The 18371-nt window shown below is 36.9% G+C and overlaps 1 protein-coding gene across 4 annotated transcripts in view; it reads right to left on the bottom strand.

Moving 5' to 3' along the window:
* KCNU1 (potassium calcium-activated channel subfamily U member 1) overlaps positions 1-18371 on the bottom strand; it is a 314287-nt gene that overhangs the window by 281802 nt on the left and 14114 nt on the right. For all 4 annotated transcript variants that reach the window (XM_056813505.1, XM_056813504.1, XM_056813506.1 and 1 more), the window contains one exon: positions 13741-13860. In XM_056813505.1, coding sequence (XP_056669483.1) covers positions 13741-13860 — 120 coding nt within the window. The remainder of the gene's footprint in view (positions 1-13740; positions 13861-18371) is intronic.

Raw genomic sequence — 18371 nt, 5'->3', positions numbered from 1 at the left:
TATTTTTGTGAATGTGCCATGTGGTGCTGAAAAGAAGGTGTATTCCTTTTTGTCCCTATTTATTTTTCTCCATATGTCTATTAACTCTAATTTTTCTAAGATTTCATTCACCTCTTTTACCTCTTTCTTGTTTATTTTTTGGATTGATTTATCTAAATTTGATAGTGGTTGGTTCAAGTCTCCCACTAATATGGTTTTATTGTCTATTTCCTCCTTCAATTCTCCTAGTTTCTCTATTAAAAATTTGGATGCTATATTATTTGGTGCATACATGTTGATTAGTGATATTTCCTCATTGTCTATATTCCCTTTTAACAGAATATATTTACCTTCCCTATCCCTTTTGATCAGGTCTATTTTTGCTTTGGCTTTGTCAGATATCATAATTGCAACTCCTGCCTTCTTTCTATCAGTTGAGGCCCAAAAGGTCTTACTCCAACCTTTAATTCTAAACTTGTGAGTGTCAACCCACCTCATATGTGTTTCTTGAAGACAACATATGGTAGGGTTTTGGGTTCTAATCCAATCTTCTATTTGTCTACATTTTATGGGTGAGTTCATCTTATTCACGTTCAAAGTTATGATTGTCATTTGTGGATTAGCTGGCATTTTGATATCTTCCCCTAGTTCTGACCTTTCTTCTTTAGCTATCTCCTTTTGAACCAGTGATTTACTTTAGGTAGGTCCCCCTGGTCCCCTCTCTTGAGATGCTTCCCTTTCTAGCCCCTCCTTTTTATGCTCCCTTCCCCTCTCTCCTCTCCTTCCCTCCCTTTTTATACTCCCTCCCACCTCCCCCTCCTTAATTTTCCTTTCTTTCTTGCCCTAATGGATAAGATAGAATTCAGGATCCCACTGGATCTAGATGTTCCTCCCTCTCAGATGATTTCACTGAGAGTAAGGTTTAAGTAATTCCACTTCATGCTCTCTTCCTCTCCTTCTCATATGAGAGTTCTTCCCCTCCCCTTCCCATGTGTATCTTTATATGGGAAAGATTATTCTATTAAGTTCCCCCCTATTTCTTGAAGTAAATCTTAGTGTTATCGACGGTTCCCCCCTCCCTTTTCCTTTCTTTGCCCCCACTTTCCCCAAATCTTCTTAATGCCCCAATCTTTCCTTATCCATGTTTCTTCTAACTACTCTTATGATGCTACAATTTTTGAGAGTTACACAAAACATTTCCCCACATATTAATATATATAATTTGATGTAAATGTAGTCCTTATAGAAGAGAGTTTGACTTAAAGAAAAAGATAAAATTTATCTCCTTTTCCCTTTCTTTCATATTTACATTTTTATGTTTCTCTTGCTTTCTGTGCTTGGATATCAAATTTTCCACTAAGTTCTGGTCTTTTCTTAGCAAATGCTTGGAAATCTTCTATTTTGTTGAATGCCCATACTTTCCCCTGGAAGTATATAGTCAGTTTTGCTGGGTAGTTGATTCTTGGTTGGAGACCCAGCTCTCTTGCCTTTCTAAATATCGTGTTCCATGCTTTGTGGTCTCTTAGTGTGTTAGCCGCTAAGTCATGTGTGATCCTTATGGGAGCCCACTTATATCTGAAGTTCCTCTTCTTGGCTTCTTGTAGGATTTTCTCCTTTTCTTGGATGCTCTTGAATTTGGCAATTATAGTCCTAGGGGTTGTCTTTTGGGGATTTAGTATAGAGGATGTTCTATGAACCCTTTCTATTTCTATTTTTCCCCCTTGCTCCAGAAAGTAGGGGCAATTTTCTTTTAAAATCTCTTGTAGAATAATATCGAGTTTATTGTTTATCTCTGGTTTTTCTGGGAGACTGATAATTTGGAGGTTGTCTCTTCTCCCTCTGTTTTCCAGATCTGTGACCTTCTCAGTGAGATATTTTATGTTTTCTTCTAATTCATTAATTTTTTGGGTTTGCTTCATTGATTCTTGCTGTTTTATGATCTCACTTTCTTTGAGTTGCTTAATTCTGGTCGTTAGGGACTGGTTTTGCTTTTCAGCTTTGTATGCCCTTCTATTGGATGCTTCGAGCTCTTTTTCCAATTGAGTAGTCTTATCTGTCAGACTGCTGATCTCTTTCTCCCATTTTTATTTCCAGGTTTCCATCTTTTGGATAAGTTCCAGTTTGAGATCTTCCAGAGCTTGTTGATTGTTTCCATTTTGGGATGCATGTTCTGATTTTTTTTTTTATTTCCTCCTCATTCTATTCTTTTCCTTGAGTACTTCCACCATAAAAGTTTTCAATAGTCACCTTTTTCCCTTTCTTCCTGGAGGCTTGATTTTGGGCCATGTGAGCCATCCCTTTTGTGTTTTTATTCCCCTTTCCTTTTTGGTCTGGGGTCTGGGTGATATGGGCGAGTTTTCTGTGAATTTAGGTTGCCTCAGACTAGTTCTTCCCAGCCTCCAAGGTTTATTAGAGTGCTGGGGCCCTGATCACAGCCAAACTGCCCAGGTGTTCAGCTCCACCCAGATAATCATTGCATGGTCTGCCCCTGGTGTTTAGCTCTGCCCAGATATTCAGAGCAACTGCCCCAAGTACAGCTCCATGGACCCCCGTGCTCAGTGCCAGGTTCTCCCTTGAAACCTCTCTGAGATGTTTTTTCCTGGCAGTCCCCAGATCCCAAGGACCCTGGAGTGCCCCCCCCCCCCCCAGACAAAGATGTTCCCCACTCACTCGCTGTTCCAGTGAGCTCTCAGGTAGCTCACTCTGGTTTTGTGGGGGAGGTGGGGGGGAGGAAGGGCAGCTCAGTTCACATTTCTGTGCAAGCTTTTCCTCCTTCTTATTATAGTGTGGAAATGTTCAAACCCCACGTACCTTCGCCTCTGTGGGGTACTGGGGAATACTGGGGTGTCCTTCTGTTCCTCCAAAGTTGATTTTTATGCTTCTTTGATGTAGTCTTATTTCATTCAGTGCTGGGGAGAGGAAGCGTGTGGCATCTAGATTGTAGCCATGATTACCCGGAAGTCCGGATACTGGGTGTTGTATTTTATCAAAGGCTTTTTCTGCTTCTATTGAGATAATCATGTGATTTTTGTTAGTTTGCTTGTTGATATGGTCAATTATGTTGATGGTTTTCCTAATTTTGTACCATCTTTGCATTCCGGGTATAAATCCCACCTGATCAAAGTGAATAACCCTTATAATGACTTGCTGGAGTCTTTTTGCTAGTATCCTGTTTAATATTTCTGCATCTCTGTTCATTAAGGAGATTAGATTGTAGTTTTCTTTCTCTGTTTTTGGCCTGCCTGGCTTTGGGATCAGTACCATAATTGTGTCATAAAATGGATTATGTAGAACTCCCTCTTTGCTTATTGTGTCAAATAGTTTGTATAGTATTAGGATTAGCTGTTCTTTGAATGTTTGAAAGAATTCACTTGTGATTCCTTCAGGCCCTCGGGATTTTTTCTTTGGGAGTTCTTTGATGGCCTATTCAATTTCTTTTTCTGATATGGTATTGTTTAAGAATTCTTTTTTTACCTTTTGTTAATCTAGGCGATTTATATTTTTATAAATATTCATCTATATCACCTAAATTGCATATTTATTGCTATATAAATGGGCAAAATATTTTTTAATGATTGCCTTAATTTCCTCTTCATTGGAGGTGAGTTCTCCCTTTTCATCACTAATACTGATAATTTGATTTTCTTCTTTCCTCTTTTTTATTAGATTGACCAATATTTTGTCTATTCTGTTTGTTTTTTCAAAATACCAGCTTCTAGTCTAACTTATTAATTCAATACTTCTATCACTTTAGATTTTATTAATTTCTCCCTTAATTTTTAGGATATCTAATTTGATTTTCTTCTGGGCGTTTTTAATTTGTTCGCATTCAAGATTTTTGATTTGCATGTCCAATTCATTAATCTCTGCCCTTCCTAATTTGTTAATATATGAACTCAAGGATATAAATTTTCTCCTGAGTACTGCTTTGGCTGCATCCCATAGAGTTTGAAAAGATGCCTCATCATTGTCATTTTCTTCAATGAAATTATTGTTTCTATGATTTGTTCTCTGACAACTCGATTTTGGAGAATCATATTTAATTTCCAATTAATTTTTGATTTAGCTCTGAAAAGGTTGCATTTATTATTTCTGCTTTTCTGCAGTTGTTTGCCATGTTTTTAAGACCTAGTATATGGTCAATCTTTGTGCATGTGCTATGTGCTGCTGAAAAGAAGGTGTATTCCTTTTTGTCCCTTTTTATTTTTTTCCATATATCTACTAACTCTAGTTTTTCTAAGATTTCATTCACCTCTTTTACCTCTTTCTTATTTACTTTTTGATTTCATTTATCTAAATTTGATAGTGGTAGGTTTAGGTCTCCCACTAGCATAGTTTTACTATCTATTTCCTCCTTCAATTCCACTAGTTTCTCCATTAGAAATTTGGGTGTTATACCATTTGGTGCATACATGTTGATTAGTGATATTTCCTCATTATCTATACTCCCTTTTATCAGGATGTATTTACCTTCCCTATCTCTTTTTTTTTAAACCCTTACCTTCCGTCTTGGAGTCAATACTGTGTATTGGCTCCAAGGCAGAAGAGTGGTAAGGGCTAGGCAATGGGGGTCAAGTGACTTGCCCAGGGTCACACAGCTGGGAAGTGTCTGAGGCCAGATTTGAACCTAGGACCTCCCGTCTCTAGGGTTAGCTCTCAATCCACTGAGCTACCCAGCTGCCCCCTCCCTATCTCTTTTAATCAGGTCTATTTTTACTTTGGCTTTGTCAGATATCATGATTACCACTCCTGCCTTCTTTCTGTCAGTTGAGGCCCAGAAGGTCTTGCTCCAGCCTTTAATTCTGACCTTGTGAGTATCTACTTACCTCATGTGTGTTTCTTGTAGACAACATATGGTAGGATTCTGGATTCTAATCCACTCTCCTATTCGTCTACATTTTAATGGTGAATTCATCTTATTCATGTTCAAAGTTATGATTGTCACTTTTGAATTCCCTGGCTTTTTCAATTATTTAGATCTGACTTTAGATGTGTTGGTTTACTTCATATTCTGTTACTTTGATAACATTAACGAGAGTTTCAACTAACCTTTTTGTTGAATTTGTAGTTTTTTCTACACATACCTTCATGCCATGTATAAAGATAGTTTTATCACCTCTGCATATTCTAATTCCTTCAATTTCTTTTTCTTCTTTTATTGCTATTGCTAGCATTTCTGATATTATGTTAAACAATATTGGTGATAATGGTCATCCTTGTTTCATTCCTGATCTTATTGGGAAAGTTTCTAGATTCTCCCATTTAGAGATAATAGTTCCTAATGGTTCCTAATGGTTTTAGTTAGACACTTCATAGCATTTTAAGAAAAATCTATGCCCATACTTTCTAGCAATTTATACCTATGCTTTCCAGTAATTTTAATAGGAATGAAGACTTCCAGTCAAGATGGCAGCTTAGAGAAAGCTAAAGTTCAGATCTCCTGAAACACTTCCTTACCGATCTCAAACCGAATGCTCCTAGGGCACCGAAATTTAAAAAGATCAACAGCATAGACCCCGGGAATCCTCCTCCTGGACCTGCATCAAAAGGTACGCCTCCCCCCCCCAAAAGCTAGATCCTGAGATCACTCAGACCTAAGGGGTAGGCAGAAGGATGGTCCCAGGTCCCATCCCCCCCAACCCAGAGCGCTGAGTCCGAGGCAGCAGCGAGAACTTAAGAGCAGCAAAAGGACCCCAGGGCCAGCTATTCTGAAGGCCTCTTCCTGAAAACAACCTGACCCAGTCGAGGGGGCACCCAGACAGCAAGGAAACAGAGAGACAGGGGGAGCTTGTAACCCCCTGGCTGGATCCCTCCATCGGAGTCTCAGGTCCCTGCCTCAGGGAACACTCAATTTAACCCAGGGAAAGCTAATCTTCTTATCAGGAGCCCTCGCCCAGAGCTCTGGGAAGCCGTGGCCCCTCCCCCTCAGAGAGCAGGGTCTTTGGAAACAACAGTAACCCTCAGGGCTGGCAAAAGGACCCCAGGGCTGGCTATTCTGAAAGCCGCTTACTGAAAACAACCTGACCCAGTGGAGGGGGCATCCAGACAGCAAGGAAACAGAGAGGGGGGGGAGCTTGTAAACCCCTGGCTGGATCCTTCCATCTGAGTCTCAGGGATGTCCCTGCCTCAAGCCAAATTCAGTTCAACCCAGGGAAAGCTAATCTTAATCAGGAGCCCTCAGAGCTCCGGGAAAGCAGGGCCCCTTCCCCTCAGAGAGCAGGCTCATCTGGCTGACTAAGGCACAGAAACAAGGGCCAAGCCAGGCTTAGAGCATGGAAGTAAGGCAACAGAGAAACATCGGGAGGGAACTGAGGAGAGCAGTAGTAACAGGGACACACCAGCAATTCCTGGCTTCCCCAGGAAGACAGAACAATAACTTCATAGAAAGGACAATCTGCCTGGGGCTAAAACCTCTGAAAGCCAGACAGAGATAAGCAAAGCTAATCCTCCCCACTCAGATAGACATGGCAAACTACACTGAAGCACAAAGGCCCCCAAATTCCAAAAAAAAACAAGAGGAAGGGGGCAAATTTGGACACATTTTATGGAGCAAAAATACAAAACACAGAGGAGACGGAAGAGGAAACCCAAGCAAATGCTCCGAAGCCTTCCAGAGGAGATGGAGACCCTCCACAAACCCATGAAGAATTTGAATCAGAAATGATCAAAAAGATGGAGGCCTTCTGGGAGGAAAAGTGATCTTCAGAAAAGCAAGAGAGCTGGGTCTTCAACCAAGAATCAGCTATCCAGCAAAACTGACTATATACTTCCAAGCAAAAGTATGGGCATTCAACAAAATAGAAGATTTCCAACTTTTTGCAAAGAAAAGACCAGAGCTCTGTGGAAAGTTTAATATTGAAAATCAAAGAGCATGGAATACCTGAAAAGGTAAATATGAAGGAAAGGGAAAAGGAGAAAAATGTTATCTTCTTGTTTTACTCAAACTCTCTTCTATAAGGACTACATTTATATCAATCTATGTATACTAACATGTGGGGAAAATATAATGTGTAAATAGGGGGGAAAGAAAGACCAAATAGAATAATCTTTCTCACACAAGATTCACACGGGAAGGGGAGGGGAAGAAAACTCTTATAAGAAGGAGAGGAAGAGAGTTTTTACTTAAACCTTACTCTCAGGGAAATCAACTCTGAGAGGGAAGAACATCCAGATCCATTGGGATTCTATCTTACCCAATAAAGGTAGGGAGAAGGGAAAACCAATGGGGGGAGGGGGAGAGGGAAAACAAAAGGGGAGTGAAAGAGAGGGGGGAGGGAGAGGGAACAAAAGGGGAAGGACTAAAAAGGGAAACATATCAAGGGAGGGGATAAGGGGGACTGATTTAAAGTAAATCACTGGACTAAAAGGTAGAGCCAAAGGAAAAAAAGGTTAGAATTAGGGAAGGTTATCAAAATGCCAGGGAATCCACAAATGACAGTCATAACTTTGAACATGAATGGGATGAACTCACCCATAAAACGTAGACGAATAGCAGAATGGATTAGAATCCAAAACCCTACCATATGTTGTCTTCAAGAAACACACATGAGGCGGGTTGACACCCACAAGGTCAGAATTAAAGGATGGAGTAAGACCTTCTGGGCCTCAACTGACAGAAAGAAGGCAGGAGTGGTAATCATGATATCTGATAAAGCCAAAGCAAAAATAGACCTGATCAAAAGGGATAGGGAAGGTAACTATATTTTGTTAAAAGGGACTTTTAGATAATGAGGAAATATCACTAATCAACATGTATGCACCAAATAATATAGCACCCAAATTTCTAATGGAGAAACTAGGAGTATTGAAGGAAGAAATAGACAGTAAAACCATATTAGTGGGAGTCAGGCCAAACAGTTTTGTTGCTGTAGAGAACCTGTCCACAATGGCTGTTATGTCTGTTCTCTTCCATTGACCTGCCTTTCTCTTTCTTAGCAAGTAACATATAGTTTTGAAAATTTCTGCTTTATTATCTAATTTAAAATCTGATACTGCTACACTTAATTCCTTTATATTTTTTCATTAATATTTTTTATACTCTTGATCTTTTGTTTTTTTTAAATGAATTTTATCATTTTTTCTATCTCAATGAAATAACGTTTTGGAAATTTAATCATGACATTCTTGAATAAGTAGATTATGTGGGATTGTCTTTTAAACTATATCAGCTCTGTCCCTCCATGAACAATTAATATTTCTCCATTTCCTTAAATCTGACTATATTTGTATAAAAGGTGTTTTAGAATTATATTCATATTGCTCATGGGTTTGTTTTGGCAGTTGTGCACCCAAGTATTTCATTTTGTCTGTGGCTATTTTAAATTGAATATCCCCTTCTTGGATAATTGCTTATAATATAATGTCAAGGCTTTTTCTTGGATAATTGCTTATAATGTCATGGTTTTTTTTTTTTTTTGGTTCCAGGCTTTCAGATAGTCCAATCATTCTCAGTTTTCTCTTCTGCATCTGTTTTCCAGGTCGTTGTCTTTTCAATGAGATATTTCACATTACCTTCCATTTTTTCATTCTTTTGATTTTGCTTTATTAATTCATGGTGTCTCATGAGATAATTAGCTTCTACTTGTCCAATTCTAGTCTTTAAAGCCTGATTTTCAACTATGGTCTTCTGATTTTCCTTTTCTGATTGGTCTATCTTACTTTTCATGGCTTCTAGAAGATAAATTCTGGTCTCCAATTTACTTAATCACTTGATTTCTTTGCCTCTTTTTCCATAGGGGCAAATTTGTCTTTTAAGTTATTATTTTCTTTTTGTATTACTTTCATTTCTTTTTCCCACTTTTCTTCCCATTTTTCTTCTATCATTCTTACTTGCTTCTTGAGCTTCATTTTGAGATCTTCCAGAGCTTGTGACCAATTTGGCTGTATTTGCTTGTTTCTCACTTTCTGCTATTGCTTCTTTATTTTGCTATTTTTCTCCATAGAAATTTTCCAGGGTCATGACTTTTTTTTTTGCTGTTGTTTATTCCTTTTGATGCTAAAGGATTGTGATTTCTGCATGTTGGTGGTCAATGCTTTCTTAGCTTCTTTCTCACAGGGCTTTGCTTTGGTACTATCTTTTCTTCTCTATAAGAAGCCTGAGTGAGGGCATGTAGCTCTATGATGTTCTTTGTGTAGCATGCACTTTAAAGCATTTTGCCCTGAGGCTATCTTCCCAACCCATGCTGCTTTGGCTGTGGCTGCATGTTTCTGCCCAAGCTCTGCACTCTGTTGCCCAAGCTCTATGATTTTCAGCTTCAAGTCTTTTGGCCAAAGCCTGGCACAGCCCTCAGGGGTAAGTATGTGGTACTTTCAGCCAGTGCCAAAGAATTTAGAAATTGCCCCAGCTCTTTTTCTAACTCTAGTGTGGTAGTTGGTGTGGAGGAGGGGAGATCAGATTGTGCTTTGATTAGTGCTGTTTCACCCCCTTATAGTATGGGAATCCTTACCCATTGTTTAACTTTCATGCTGTGTCCAATGGGAGAGGCCCTTTACTCATCTGGTTTTGATTTCTATCCTTTTGAGACACTTTGAAATGATTGGTTGGAAGGAGATCAGAAGGCTCCTGCTATTGCACTGCCATCTTAGCTCCACCAGGTTATTTATTTCTATCCCATTCTCATTTCTGAGTATATTGGCTTCAATCTGAAGCATAAAAGTCATATAAAGTCAATGGGTCTGTGGACACCTTCAGTTTGATCTACATGATTTTTATAATAGGAGAAAAGGAACAAATCTGGGAATTATATCAAGAAAACTCTTAGCAAAGGATGGAAGGGTAAAATAAATTGAGGAGTGGATTGACAGAGGAGATTCCAGTATAGATGATTTGCAATATTTCATTCTTGGGTGAAAAATGGGTGAATCCAGGCTATGTCTAAGTTGGGACATCTAAGAATTTGAATATTGGGTCAGATTAGAGCATAGATCCATCATGTATTTATCCTATTATGAATATAGGTTTTGACAGCTCTCATGAAAAGAGGATCTAGTCTTGCTAGGGCAAGAAACCTCTATTTTATTGGCTAATTGGCAGTTAACTTGCAACTAAATAATTTCAAAGGACCAGAGAAGGAGAATTTTGACAAATAGCATCTTAAATGTACTTTTACACTTGTGTGTAATTAGAACCTGTTACCTTAAAAACTCTGATCCCCAGCAAAACTTTGATCCCCAGCAAACTCTGATTCCCAGAACCCCATTTACTTCTTGTCATTATGTGATGACATTGACAGGATATAAATTGGGTAGAGGTCCATCTCTCTCTTTTTTTTTTCCTTCCTGGCATTAGTGGAGTGGGGATTTTTGAGCAGGTAAAAAGCTTGGTCACATCCTTCTAGTTTGTCAGATAATAAACTTTATAATAATACTTGAAATATTCAACATTAATTTAAATCCTATACCTGAATGATTAGTTTACCAATAATCACAAAATTTAAAATTAATTTGGCATAGGTTTTAATAATTTAAGGGCTAGAACTATTTCTTACTAAAAAAATCAGAGCAATCAATAATAGTTCCTAATCAATAGCTCATCCTAAATTTAACTTAACACTTGTTTGTAGTACTTGTGGGAGTAAAATAGAATATAATAGACTTCTGAGGGAATGTTTGTACCAGCTGTTCTTGCTATGCCAATATACCAAGTGATCTGGCTAAAAGTGAATTATCTGGTTGCTTTCCTTTCCTTTTATTACTATTATTATCATTATTATTATTATAAAAGAAATCTAAAATGGCAAACAGAAAACCTGAGAAAGCATATGAAGAAAATGGCCAAAGTTAACTATGGAATATATCTACAAGATAATGGGGAAAAAGATAAAGAGAAAGTGATTTGAATAATACATTGCAGGCTTAAAAAGCTTGACCTTTTAAACTAAATTTAACATCTTCAAGTATTGAGTCTTCTCACTTCTTTTTAGCTGCTTCTCTGGCTAATCTGTAAACCTTAGCATTGCCTTTAACTTTTGAACAAACAGGAACATATTTCTAATCAACATTCATGTTCCAAGATATATTATTCAGCTTAGTGAATTTGGTCTTTGTGGACAATATTCTTATTTTTACTAGTTTTCCAGACATTTTCTTTCCAGTTGTTAATTCATTCATTCAAACACTTAGTGACAAGTTGGCTGTCTGTGTACCTAGTGATTTTCTCAGTTTTGAGTTTTATCTTGCTCAATCTTTTTTTGATAGCTACTTGTACTGATGCTCATTGATTTGTCTAATCTCCAGGATATTTACTACTTATATTTAGATAAGGGTCTTTTGGACAGTAGAAACCAACATGCCCTTGTGCCCTTTTCTTTCATTACTTTTGCAGGCCACCTTGATATATATAATGTTAGGGTCTGATCCCTGGTGCTATTGCCCATACCAACCTTTAGAGCCTCTATTCTGCCCAACCATAGTTATAGCTCCACCAGTCCTGCTTATTGTGCTTCCAGCTAATTTTCAGTTTATCCAAAGTTTTGGTAGATTAGAAAAATGACTGATCATCAGAGAATGTTTATTTCTCTTTTGCAGGATTTTGCTAGTAATATATAGAAATGCTGATTATTTATGTGGGTTTATTTTATATCTTGTTACTTTGCCAAAATTACTAATAGTTTCAATTAGTTTTTTAGTTGAATCTCTGAATTTTCCACAGATACTATCATATAATTTTCAAAAAGATATAGTTTTAGTACCTCTTTGACAATTCTTATTCATTCAGTATATTTTTTTTCTTTCTATTGCTAGCATTTCTAATATAATACTAAATAATATTAGTTATAATGGTTATCCTTGTTTCACTCCTAATCTTATGGGAAGGCTTTGAGCTTTCCCCCCATTTTATGTAAAAATTGCTGATGGTTTTATATGCTATGCATCATTTAAGAAAAAAAAATCCACTTATATCCAGATTTTCCAGTGTTTTTAATAGGAATAAGTATATTTTTTTGGCAAAAGTTTTTTTCCGTATCTATCAATATAATCATATGAATGAATTTGGTAACTTGTTATTGATATAATCAATTATGTTGACAGTTTTCCTTTAATTAAACCACACCTGCATTCTTCATTTAAATTCTGCTTGCTCATAATGTATAGTTCTTTATGATATATTGTAGTCTCCTGGTTTTTTAGGATTTTTGCATTTATATTCATTAATAAAATTAGACTATTTTTTTCCATTTTTGCTCTTTTAGTTTAAGGTGTCATCAACATATTTGCTTCATAAAAGCAGATTGGTAGGACTCTTTTTTTACCTGTTATTTTAAACAATTTATGTAATATTAGTTGATGTTTAAATGTTTGGTAGAATTCACTTGTAACATCTAGTCCTGATGCTTTCTTTCATAACTGAGATCCTTTATGGCCTAGTCCATTTCTTATTCTGAAATATGCTTATTTAGATATTTCATTTTCTCCTCTGATAGTCAAGGCAATTTATATTTCTGTAGGTATTTTTCCATTTCACTTATATTGTTAATTTTTGGCACATAATTGTAGAAAATTATTCCTAATAATTGCTTTGATCATATCTTCATTGGTGGTATATTCGCTGTTTTCATTTTTAACACTACTGATTTGTTTTTTTCCTTTCTTTTTAAAAGTCATATTAACAAATGTTTATTCCTGAGCACTACTGGGTTCTTCCAATTTCTATTATGCACAGTCAGGAGTGGTCCCTGCTCTGTCCAGTTCACACCTCAATCTATGAGTGACCTCAAGTGCCCTAACCAGGGCTCTTAGCAGTACTGCCAATGCAAAAAAATGCTTTGCCCCCTCTCTCCCCGACAATTCCCAGATGTCTACAAGCATTAGCTCACCTCTCTCTGAACCCACAAATAGGGACTCTACACTCTTAGAAGTGACCATAACCAGCAGGGCTCTGACATCTCACCAACTGCACTCACACAGGTGTGAGTGCTCTTTGTCTCCCACATCTTGGGATGAAGAGGTTGGTTAGCATGCCTGGGGCCCCAAAACCTTCTCTTGGTTAGCTGTGTAACTCCTGCACAGTGAGTGGGTACAAATATCCAGAGCTGAGGCTGCCTCCTGCACAGCTGCTTACTGGGTTTGTTGTTTGTTGAATCCTATATTTGCCCATGGCTATTTATAATTCAATCATGTAAGACTACCTCCAAGGAGGTCACAAACCTTCCTCTCAGGTTTTCTTTGGCTGTATTGTTTCACACATGTTTTCTTCTTTTTTTCTTAAACTATAATTTCTTTATTTCTTTATTTTTAAACTTAATTTAAGTTGAAAGAGTTTTTGATAATTGTTTTCTAACATTTTGTGATTCAGATTCTCTTCTTTCCCTGCCCCCAACCCTGTGAAGCAATAATAGTCCAATGGAGGCTATATCAGTATTTTCACATAAAACATTTCCATATTTCCCACAACACATGATGATTCCTAACTATTTCTGCCATTTTTTACTTGATTCTGAATCATTATTTTGGATTATTTGTTGGGGGACTTGGAGAGTGAAGTAATGTCTCATTCTATTCCACTATCTTCCTTCATTGCACCTAAAAACCCTCTTTTGAAATCAGATACTATGACACTGAAACAATGAAGAGATAGTAAAGAGCATAGAGGTCGAAAAGGCTTTGTTAAAAATTGATCTGGCAGGTTAGCAGTTTGACACCTCTGGTGTCATTGGATTGGATTGGATACTTGTTAGCTATGGAAACCTGACCATAATTACTTTGATTATCTTAACATTGAGTATTCTCTCCGTAAGCAAGTAATAAATAGAATCTACTTACCAGTAAACGACCCACAAAAGTCTGTCCTGAGATCAACATGTCAATACGTTCATGAAAGATCGTATGAAATTTGTACATCTTCGAACGATTGAATTTTAATCTATTCGATGGTGGCGGCCACTAGGAACAAGAGAAATCCATGAGAGAGGGTAAATGCTGGCTCTCAGAGGAAATAGACTCTCCTCTCCAGGTGGAGCTATGTGAGTTAAGGTCTTTCAATCAAGGTCTTTGCTCTCACTGAGATTACCTGCCAGTGTCTTTACAAATTCTTATAGATCCATCTGCTCCAGGATACATTTATATTAATGAAGACTCAGCTTTAAAGTTTGCCAAGAACTTTATAAATATCATCTCATTTATCCTCAGAACAACTTTAGACCATAGTATCTTTATTATCGTCATTTTAGATGTGTGTGCACTGAGACAGGCAGAATTTAACAGACTCTTTCCCTGGGTCACACAGCTAATGAGTGTGGAAAGCATGATCTGAACTTGGGTCTTCCCAATGACCTCTCCAGCACTTTTTCCACTGTCACTTGATTCTGAAGGTGTGGAATTGGGGCATGCTCAGTGAAAAATGAAAATGGTGGGCTTTGCCTGGCAGTTACTCTTGACCCCTGGGAAATTAATGAGTTTCACAAAGCAGAGGAATTTCAGTCAACAGAGTCTTTCTGATTTATAATAATGACTCTTTGGGATAATGATTCTTTGAACTCTTTATTGCTACTAAATTTGATCATTGTTCTATATCTATATCTATATCCTATATATACCTATCTATATCCATACCCATGTCCTTGCAAATAATAGATACTCAATAATATATTTGTGAATTTTGCAAAGGAGAATGAAAAGAACTCTTATAATTATCTGGTCCCACCTATACTTATAGTAGGAATCCCTTTTAAATGCTCATCAAGTGGTCATTAGGTCCCTTTGCAGGCAACTAAGTGGCATAGTAGATAGAGCACAGGTCCTAGAGTCAAGAAGAGATCAAATAAAGCCTTAAATACTTATAAGCTGTGCAACCCGGGGGAAGTCACTTAAGTTCCTTCAAAAGGGGGATGATAACAGCATCTACTGCTCAGAGTTGTGAGATCACATATATTTGTAAAGTTCTTAGAACAGTGCCTGGTACATAATAGGTGCCTATTCCCTATGACTTCCCTTTTCCCCTACTGAAGATTGCCCAAGGCATCTAATCCCACTTTGGAAAAGTTCTAATTGTTGTGAATTTCTTTCTTAAAAGAGATTTCCTTGTGGGAGGGTCATGATAGGTACATAAACAGATGTTTAGTTATTTCAGATGCATCCAACCCTTTGTGACCATATCTGGGGTTTTCTTGGCAAAGATACTATAATGTTTGCTATCTCCTCCAGCTTTTTTTACAGATGAAGAAATGGAGGCAAACAGGATCAAGGGTCCCCCCATCCTTGGGTGATATATATATATATACAGAAGTGTCTAAGGACAGATTTGATCTCAGGAAGATGAGTCTTCTCCAGGCATGGCACTTTATCCACTTTGCTAACTGTAAACAAATGTGTACAGAATAAATAAAATTAATCTTAGAAGGGAAAAGACAAATACCTGAGAGGATCAGAATAATCCTTCTGAAAAAGGTGACATTTGAATTGAGACTAGAAGGAAGCTAGGGGAACTAAGCAATGGAGGTGTAAAAGATCATTTCAGGTAGGTGGTATAGCTAGTATAAAGAAATGGAAAGAAGAAAATATCTCCTCTGTTTTTAGCCAAATGTTCCTTTTAACTATTTTTTGTTTCTCACTACATTCTCCTTGGAAGATCCTATTTCATTTAAAAGATTAAGGTTGTCTCTACTCCTATGCTTTCATCTTTATCTTGACTTATTTCTGTCTTTATACTTATCTTGTCATCTTTCCTACCAGTCTATGACAAAAAAGATGATTCTCTCTTCTACAAATGACATCTTTACTTACTCTTGCACTCCTCTACTTATACCTCCTAAGTTATTGTGTTCTATTAACTTTCCTATTTCTTTTCCATTTTTTCATCTCAAATCTACTGCCTTTTAAACTTTAGAATACTAGTTTCTGACATTTTTAATATCCTGTCCTTTCTTGAAATAATATTCTTTTTGCAGTTAATAGTAGGTTTTCTTATTTTGTCATTTTACCATTTCCCCCATGCCTCAAATATCTCTTTAAATCTTTACTTAATCTTCAAAGAGATCCTTCTAAAGTCCAAGTTTGACCATGTCACCCATGTATTTAATCAATTTTAGTTGCTCCCTATTTCCTCCAGGATCAAATATGAAATCTGTTTGTTTTTTTAAAGCTCCTCGGTAGCCCCATCCCTTCTTACCTTTCCAATATTCTTATACTTTAATCCTCAAACTCAGTTCATAATCCTTCCCTCCTCCAATAACTTTATGACCCAGTGATTTCTTGCCTTTTCTCCCATTAGATATTTAATCCCCCAACACTTGGCATTTTCATGTTCTGTTCCCCATAACTGGAATTCTTTCTCTCATCCTTGCTTCCTAGCTTTCCTGACTTCCTTCAAGTTTCACCTAGAATCCTTCCTTCTGCAAGAAGCCTTTCTGAAATTAGTTTAATACTAGTGCCTTCTCTCTATTTATCATCTCTGATATATCTTGTTTGTACTTAGATGTTTCCATATTTTCTCCCCTATCATACTATAAGTTACTTGACCCAGAATCTTTTTCTTGTTTTCTTTTTTCTTTTTTCTTTTTTTGGCTTTTCTTTGTATCACTTGCACTTAGCATAGTGCCTGAATGTAGGTGCTTGATGCAGATGTTGTGAGTGAGAGACAAAGACTGATGCAGAAGCTAATGTTTGGTGCAAAACAATGTAATAACTCACACTAATGCTTCTCAGAGCAAGAATGAGTATGAATGAGTGAATTGCTGTTAGACTTTACTTGGGAAAATGGCAAAGATTTAGCATGTAATTAAATTTTTATTTTATGTATTTTTCTGCCTTTATATTTTTTGGTTGTCAATTACGTATATTGAAATGTATGCCTTGAGTTTGAGTAACATGAAATTTTACCATACTGTGGATTTTGAATGCAGAAAAGCTTTTCATTTGGGAAAAGGGGGTAGCATGATTTTAAAAACTTTTCATATGGAAGAGAATTTGTCCTACTTGTTTTTACAGAAAAGAACAAAGAATAAAGGATAGAAATTGCAGAAAAGTTTATTTGAACTAAATGTAAGTTAGGGGGATTTTCTAAAACTTAGAATTTTCTTAAAATGGGACCAGATAGGTAGTATAATGGGTAAAGTGTCAAGACTGAATTCAGGAAAACTTGAGTTCAAACTCTGCTTCAGACACTTATTATCTGTTATCCCAGGCAAGTCCTTGTTTGCCTCAGTTTCCACATCTTTAGATGAATTAGGGAAGGAAACCTTAAACTACTCCAGTATCTTTTGCCAAGCAAATCCAAAATGGGGCCATAAAGACACCACTGTAACGAATGAACAACAACAAAGGTGTATATAGGCATGGAAGAGTACTTTCCAAAGCAGAGATTTCCAAAAATATAGTGAGCTATCTCATAAAATAGCAGGTTACCTTTCAGTAGAGGTATTCAAGGAGAGCCTTGATTTTCAATTTTCAAGGGATATATAAAAAAGATAATCCTGATCAAAACAAATCTGAGGTACCACCTCACACCTAGCAGTTTGGTCAATATGACAGTAAAGGAAAATAATTAATGTTGGAGTGATTATGGCAAAATTGGGCCACGAATGCATTGCTAATAGAGTTGAAAATTAATACAGCCAATATGTAATTATGCACGAAGGGCTTTAGAAGAATGCATACCCTTTGATCCAGCAATACCACTACTAAATTTGTACCCCAGAGAGATGATAAGGAAAAAAAAATTCTTGTACAAAAATATTCATAGCAGTACTTTTTGTAGTGGCAAAAAAAAATTGGAAAATGAGGAGGTGTCCCTCAATTGAGGAATGGCTGAACAAATTGTGGTATATGATGGTGATAGAATACTATAGTGGTATAAGGATTGGCGATCTGGAGGACTTCTATATGAACTGGGAGAACCTCAATGAACTGATGCAGAGCGAAATGAGAAGAACCAGGAGAACATTGTATCCAGAAAGTGAAACATTGTGGAACAATCCAATGTAATAGACTTTGCTACTAGTAGCAATGCAACAAGCCAGGGTACTCCTGAAGAACTTATAGGAAAAAATGTTAACCACAATGAGAGAAAGAACTATGGGAGTAGAAATTCAAAAGCAAAACATATGACATAACTTATCACATGTATATATGGGTATGATTTGGGGTTTAGGCTTTAAAAATCACTATATGGAAAATGAATAATATGGAAATAGGTTTCAAGTGATAACATTTGTACAATCTAGTGGAATTGCTTGTTGGCTCTGGGAGAGGGGAGGAAAGAGGGGAAGGAAAGAAAATAATCATGAAAGCATGGAAAAATATTTAAAAAATTAAAATGAAAAAAATTAATCCTGGAAAGACAGAGTCAGGATGATGGAAGAGAGGTAAAGCATCTACAAACTCTTCCAAACTCCTCTTCAAACTATGTTAAAATAACATTTAATTATGAATTCTGGAGTGACAGAACCAACAGAAAA

The sequence above is a fragment of the Monodelphis domestica genome, chromosome 1 (assembly GCF_027887165.1).
Source record: "Monodelphis domestica isolate mMonDom1 chromosome 1, mMonDom1.pri, whole genome shotgun sequence".
In the NCBI taxonomy this organism is placed as follows: Eukaryota; Metazoa; Chordata; class Mammalia; order Didelphimorphia; family Didelphidae; genus Monodelphis; species Monodelphis domestica.
Note: the sequence above shows the minus strand (reverse complement) of the source record. Positions and strands in the feature narration are given on the sequence as shown.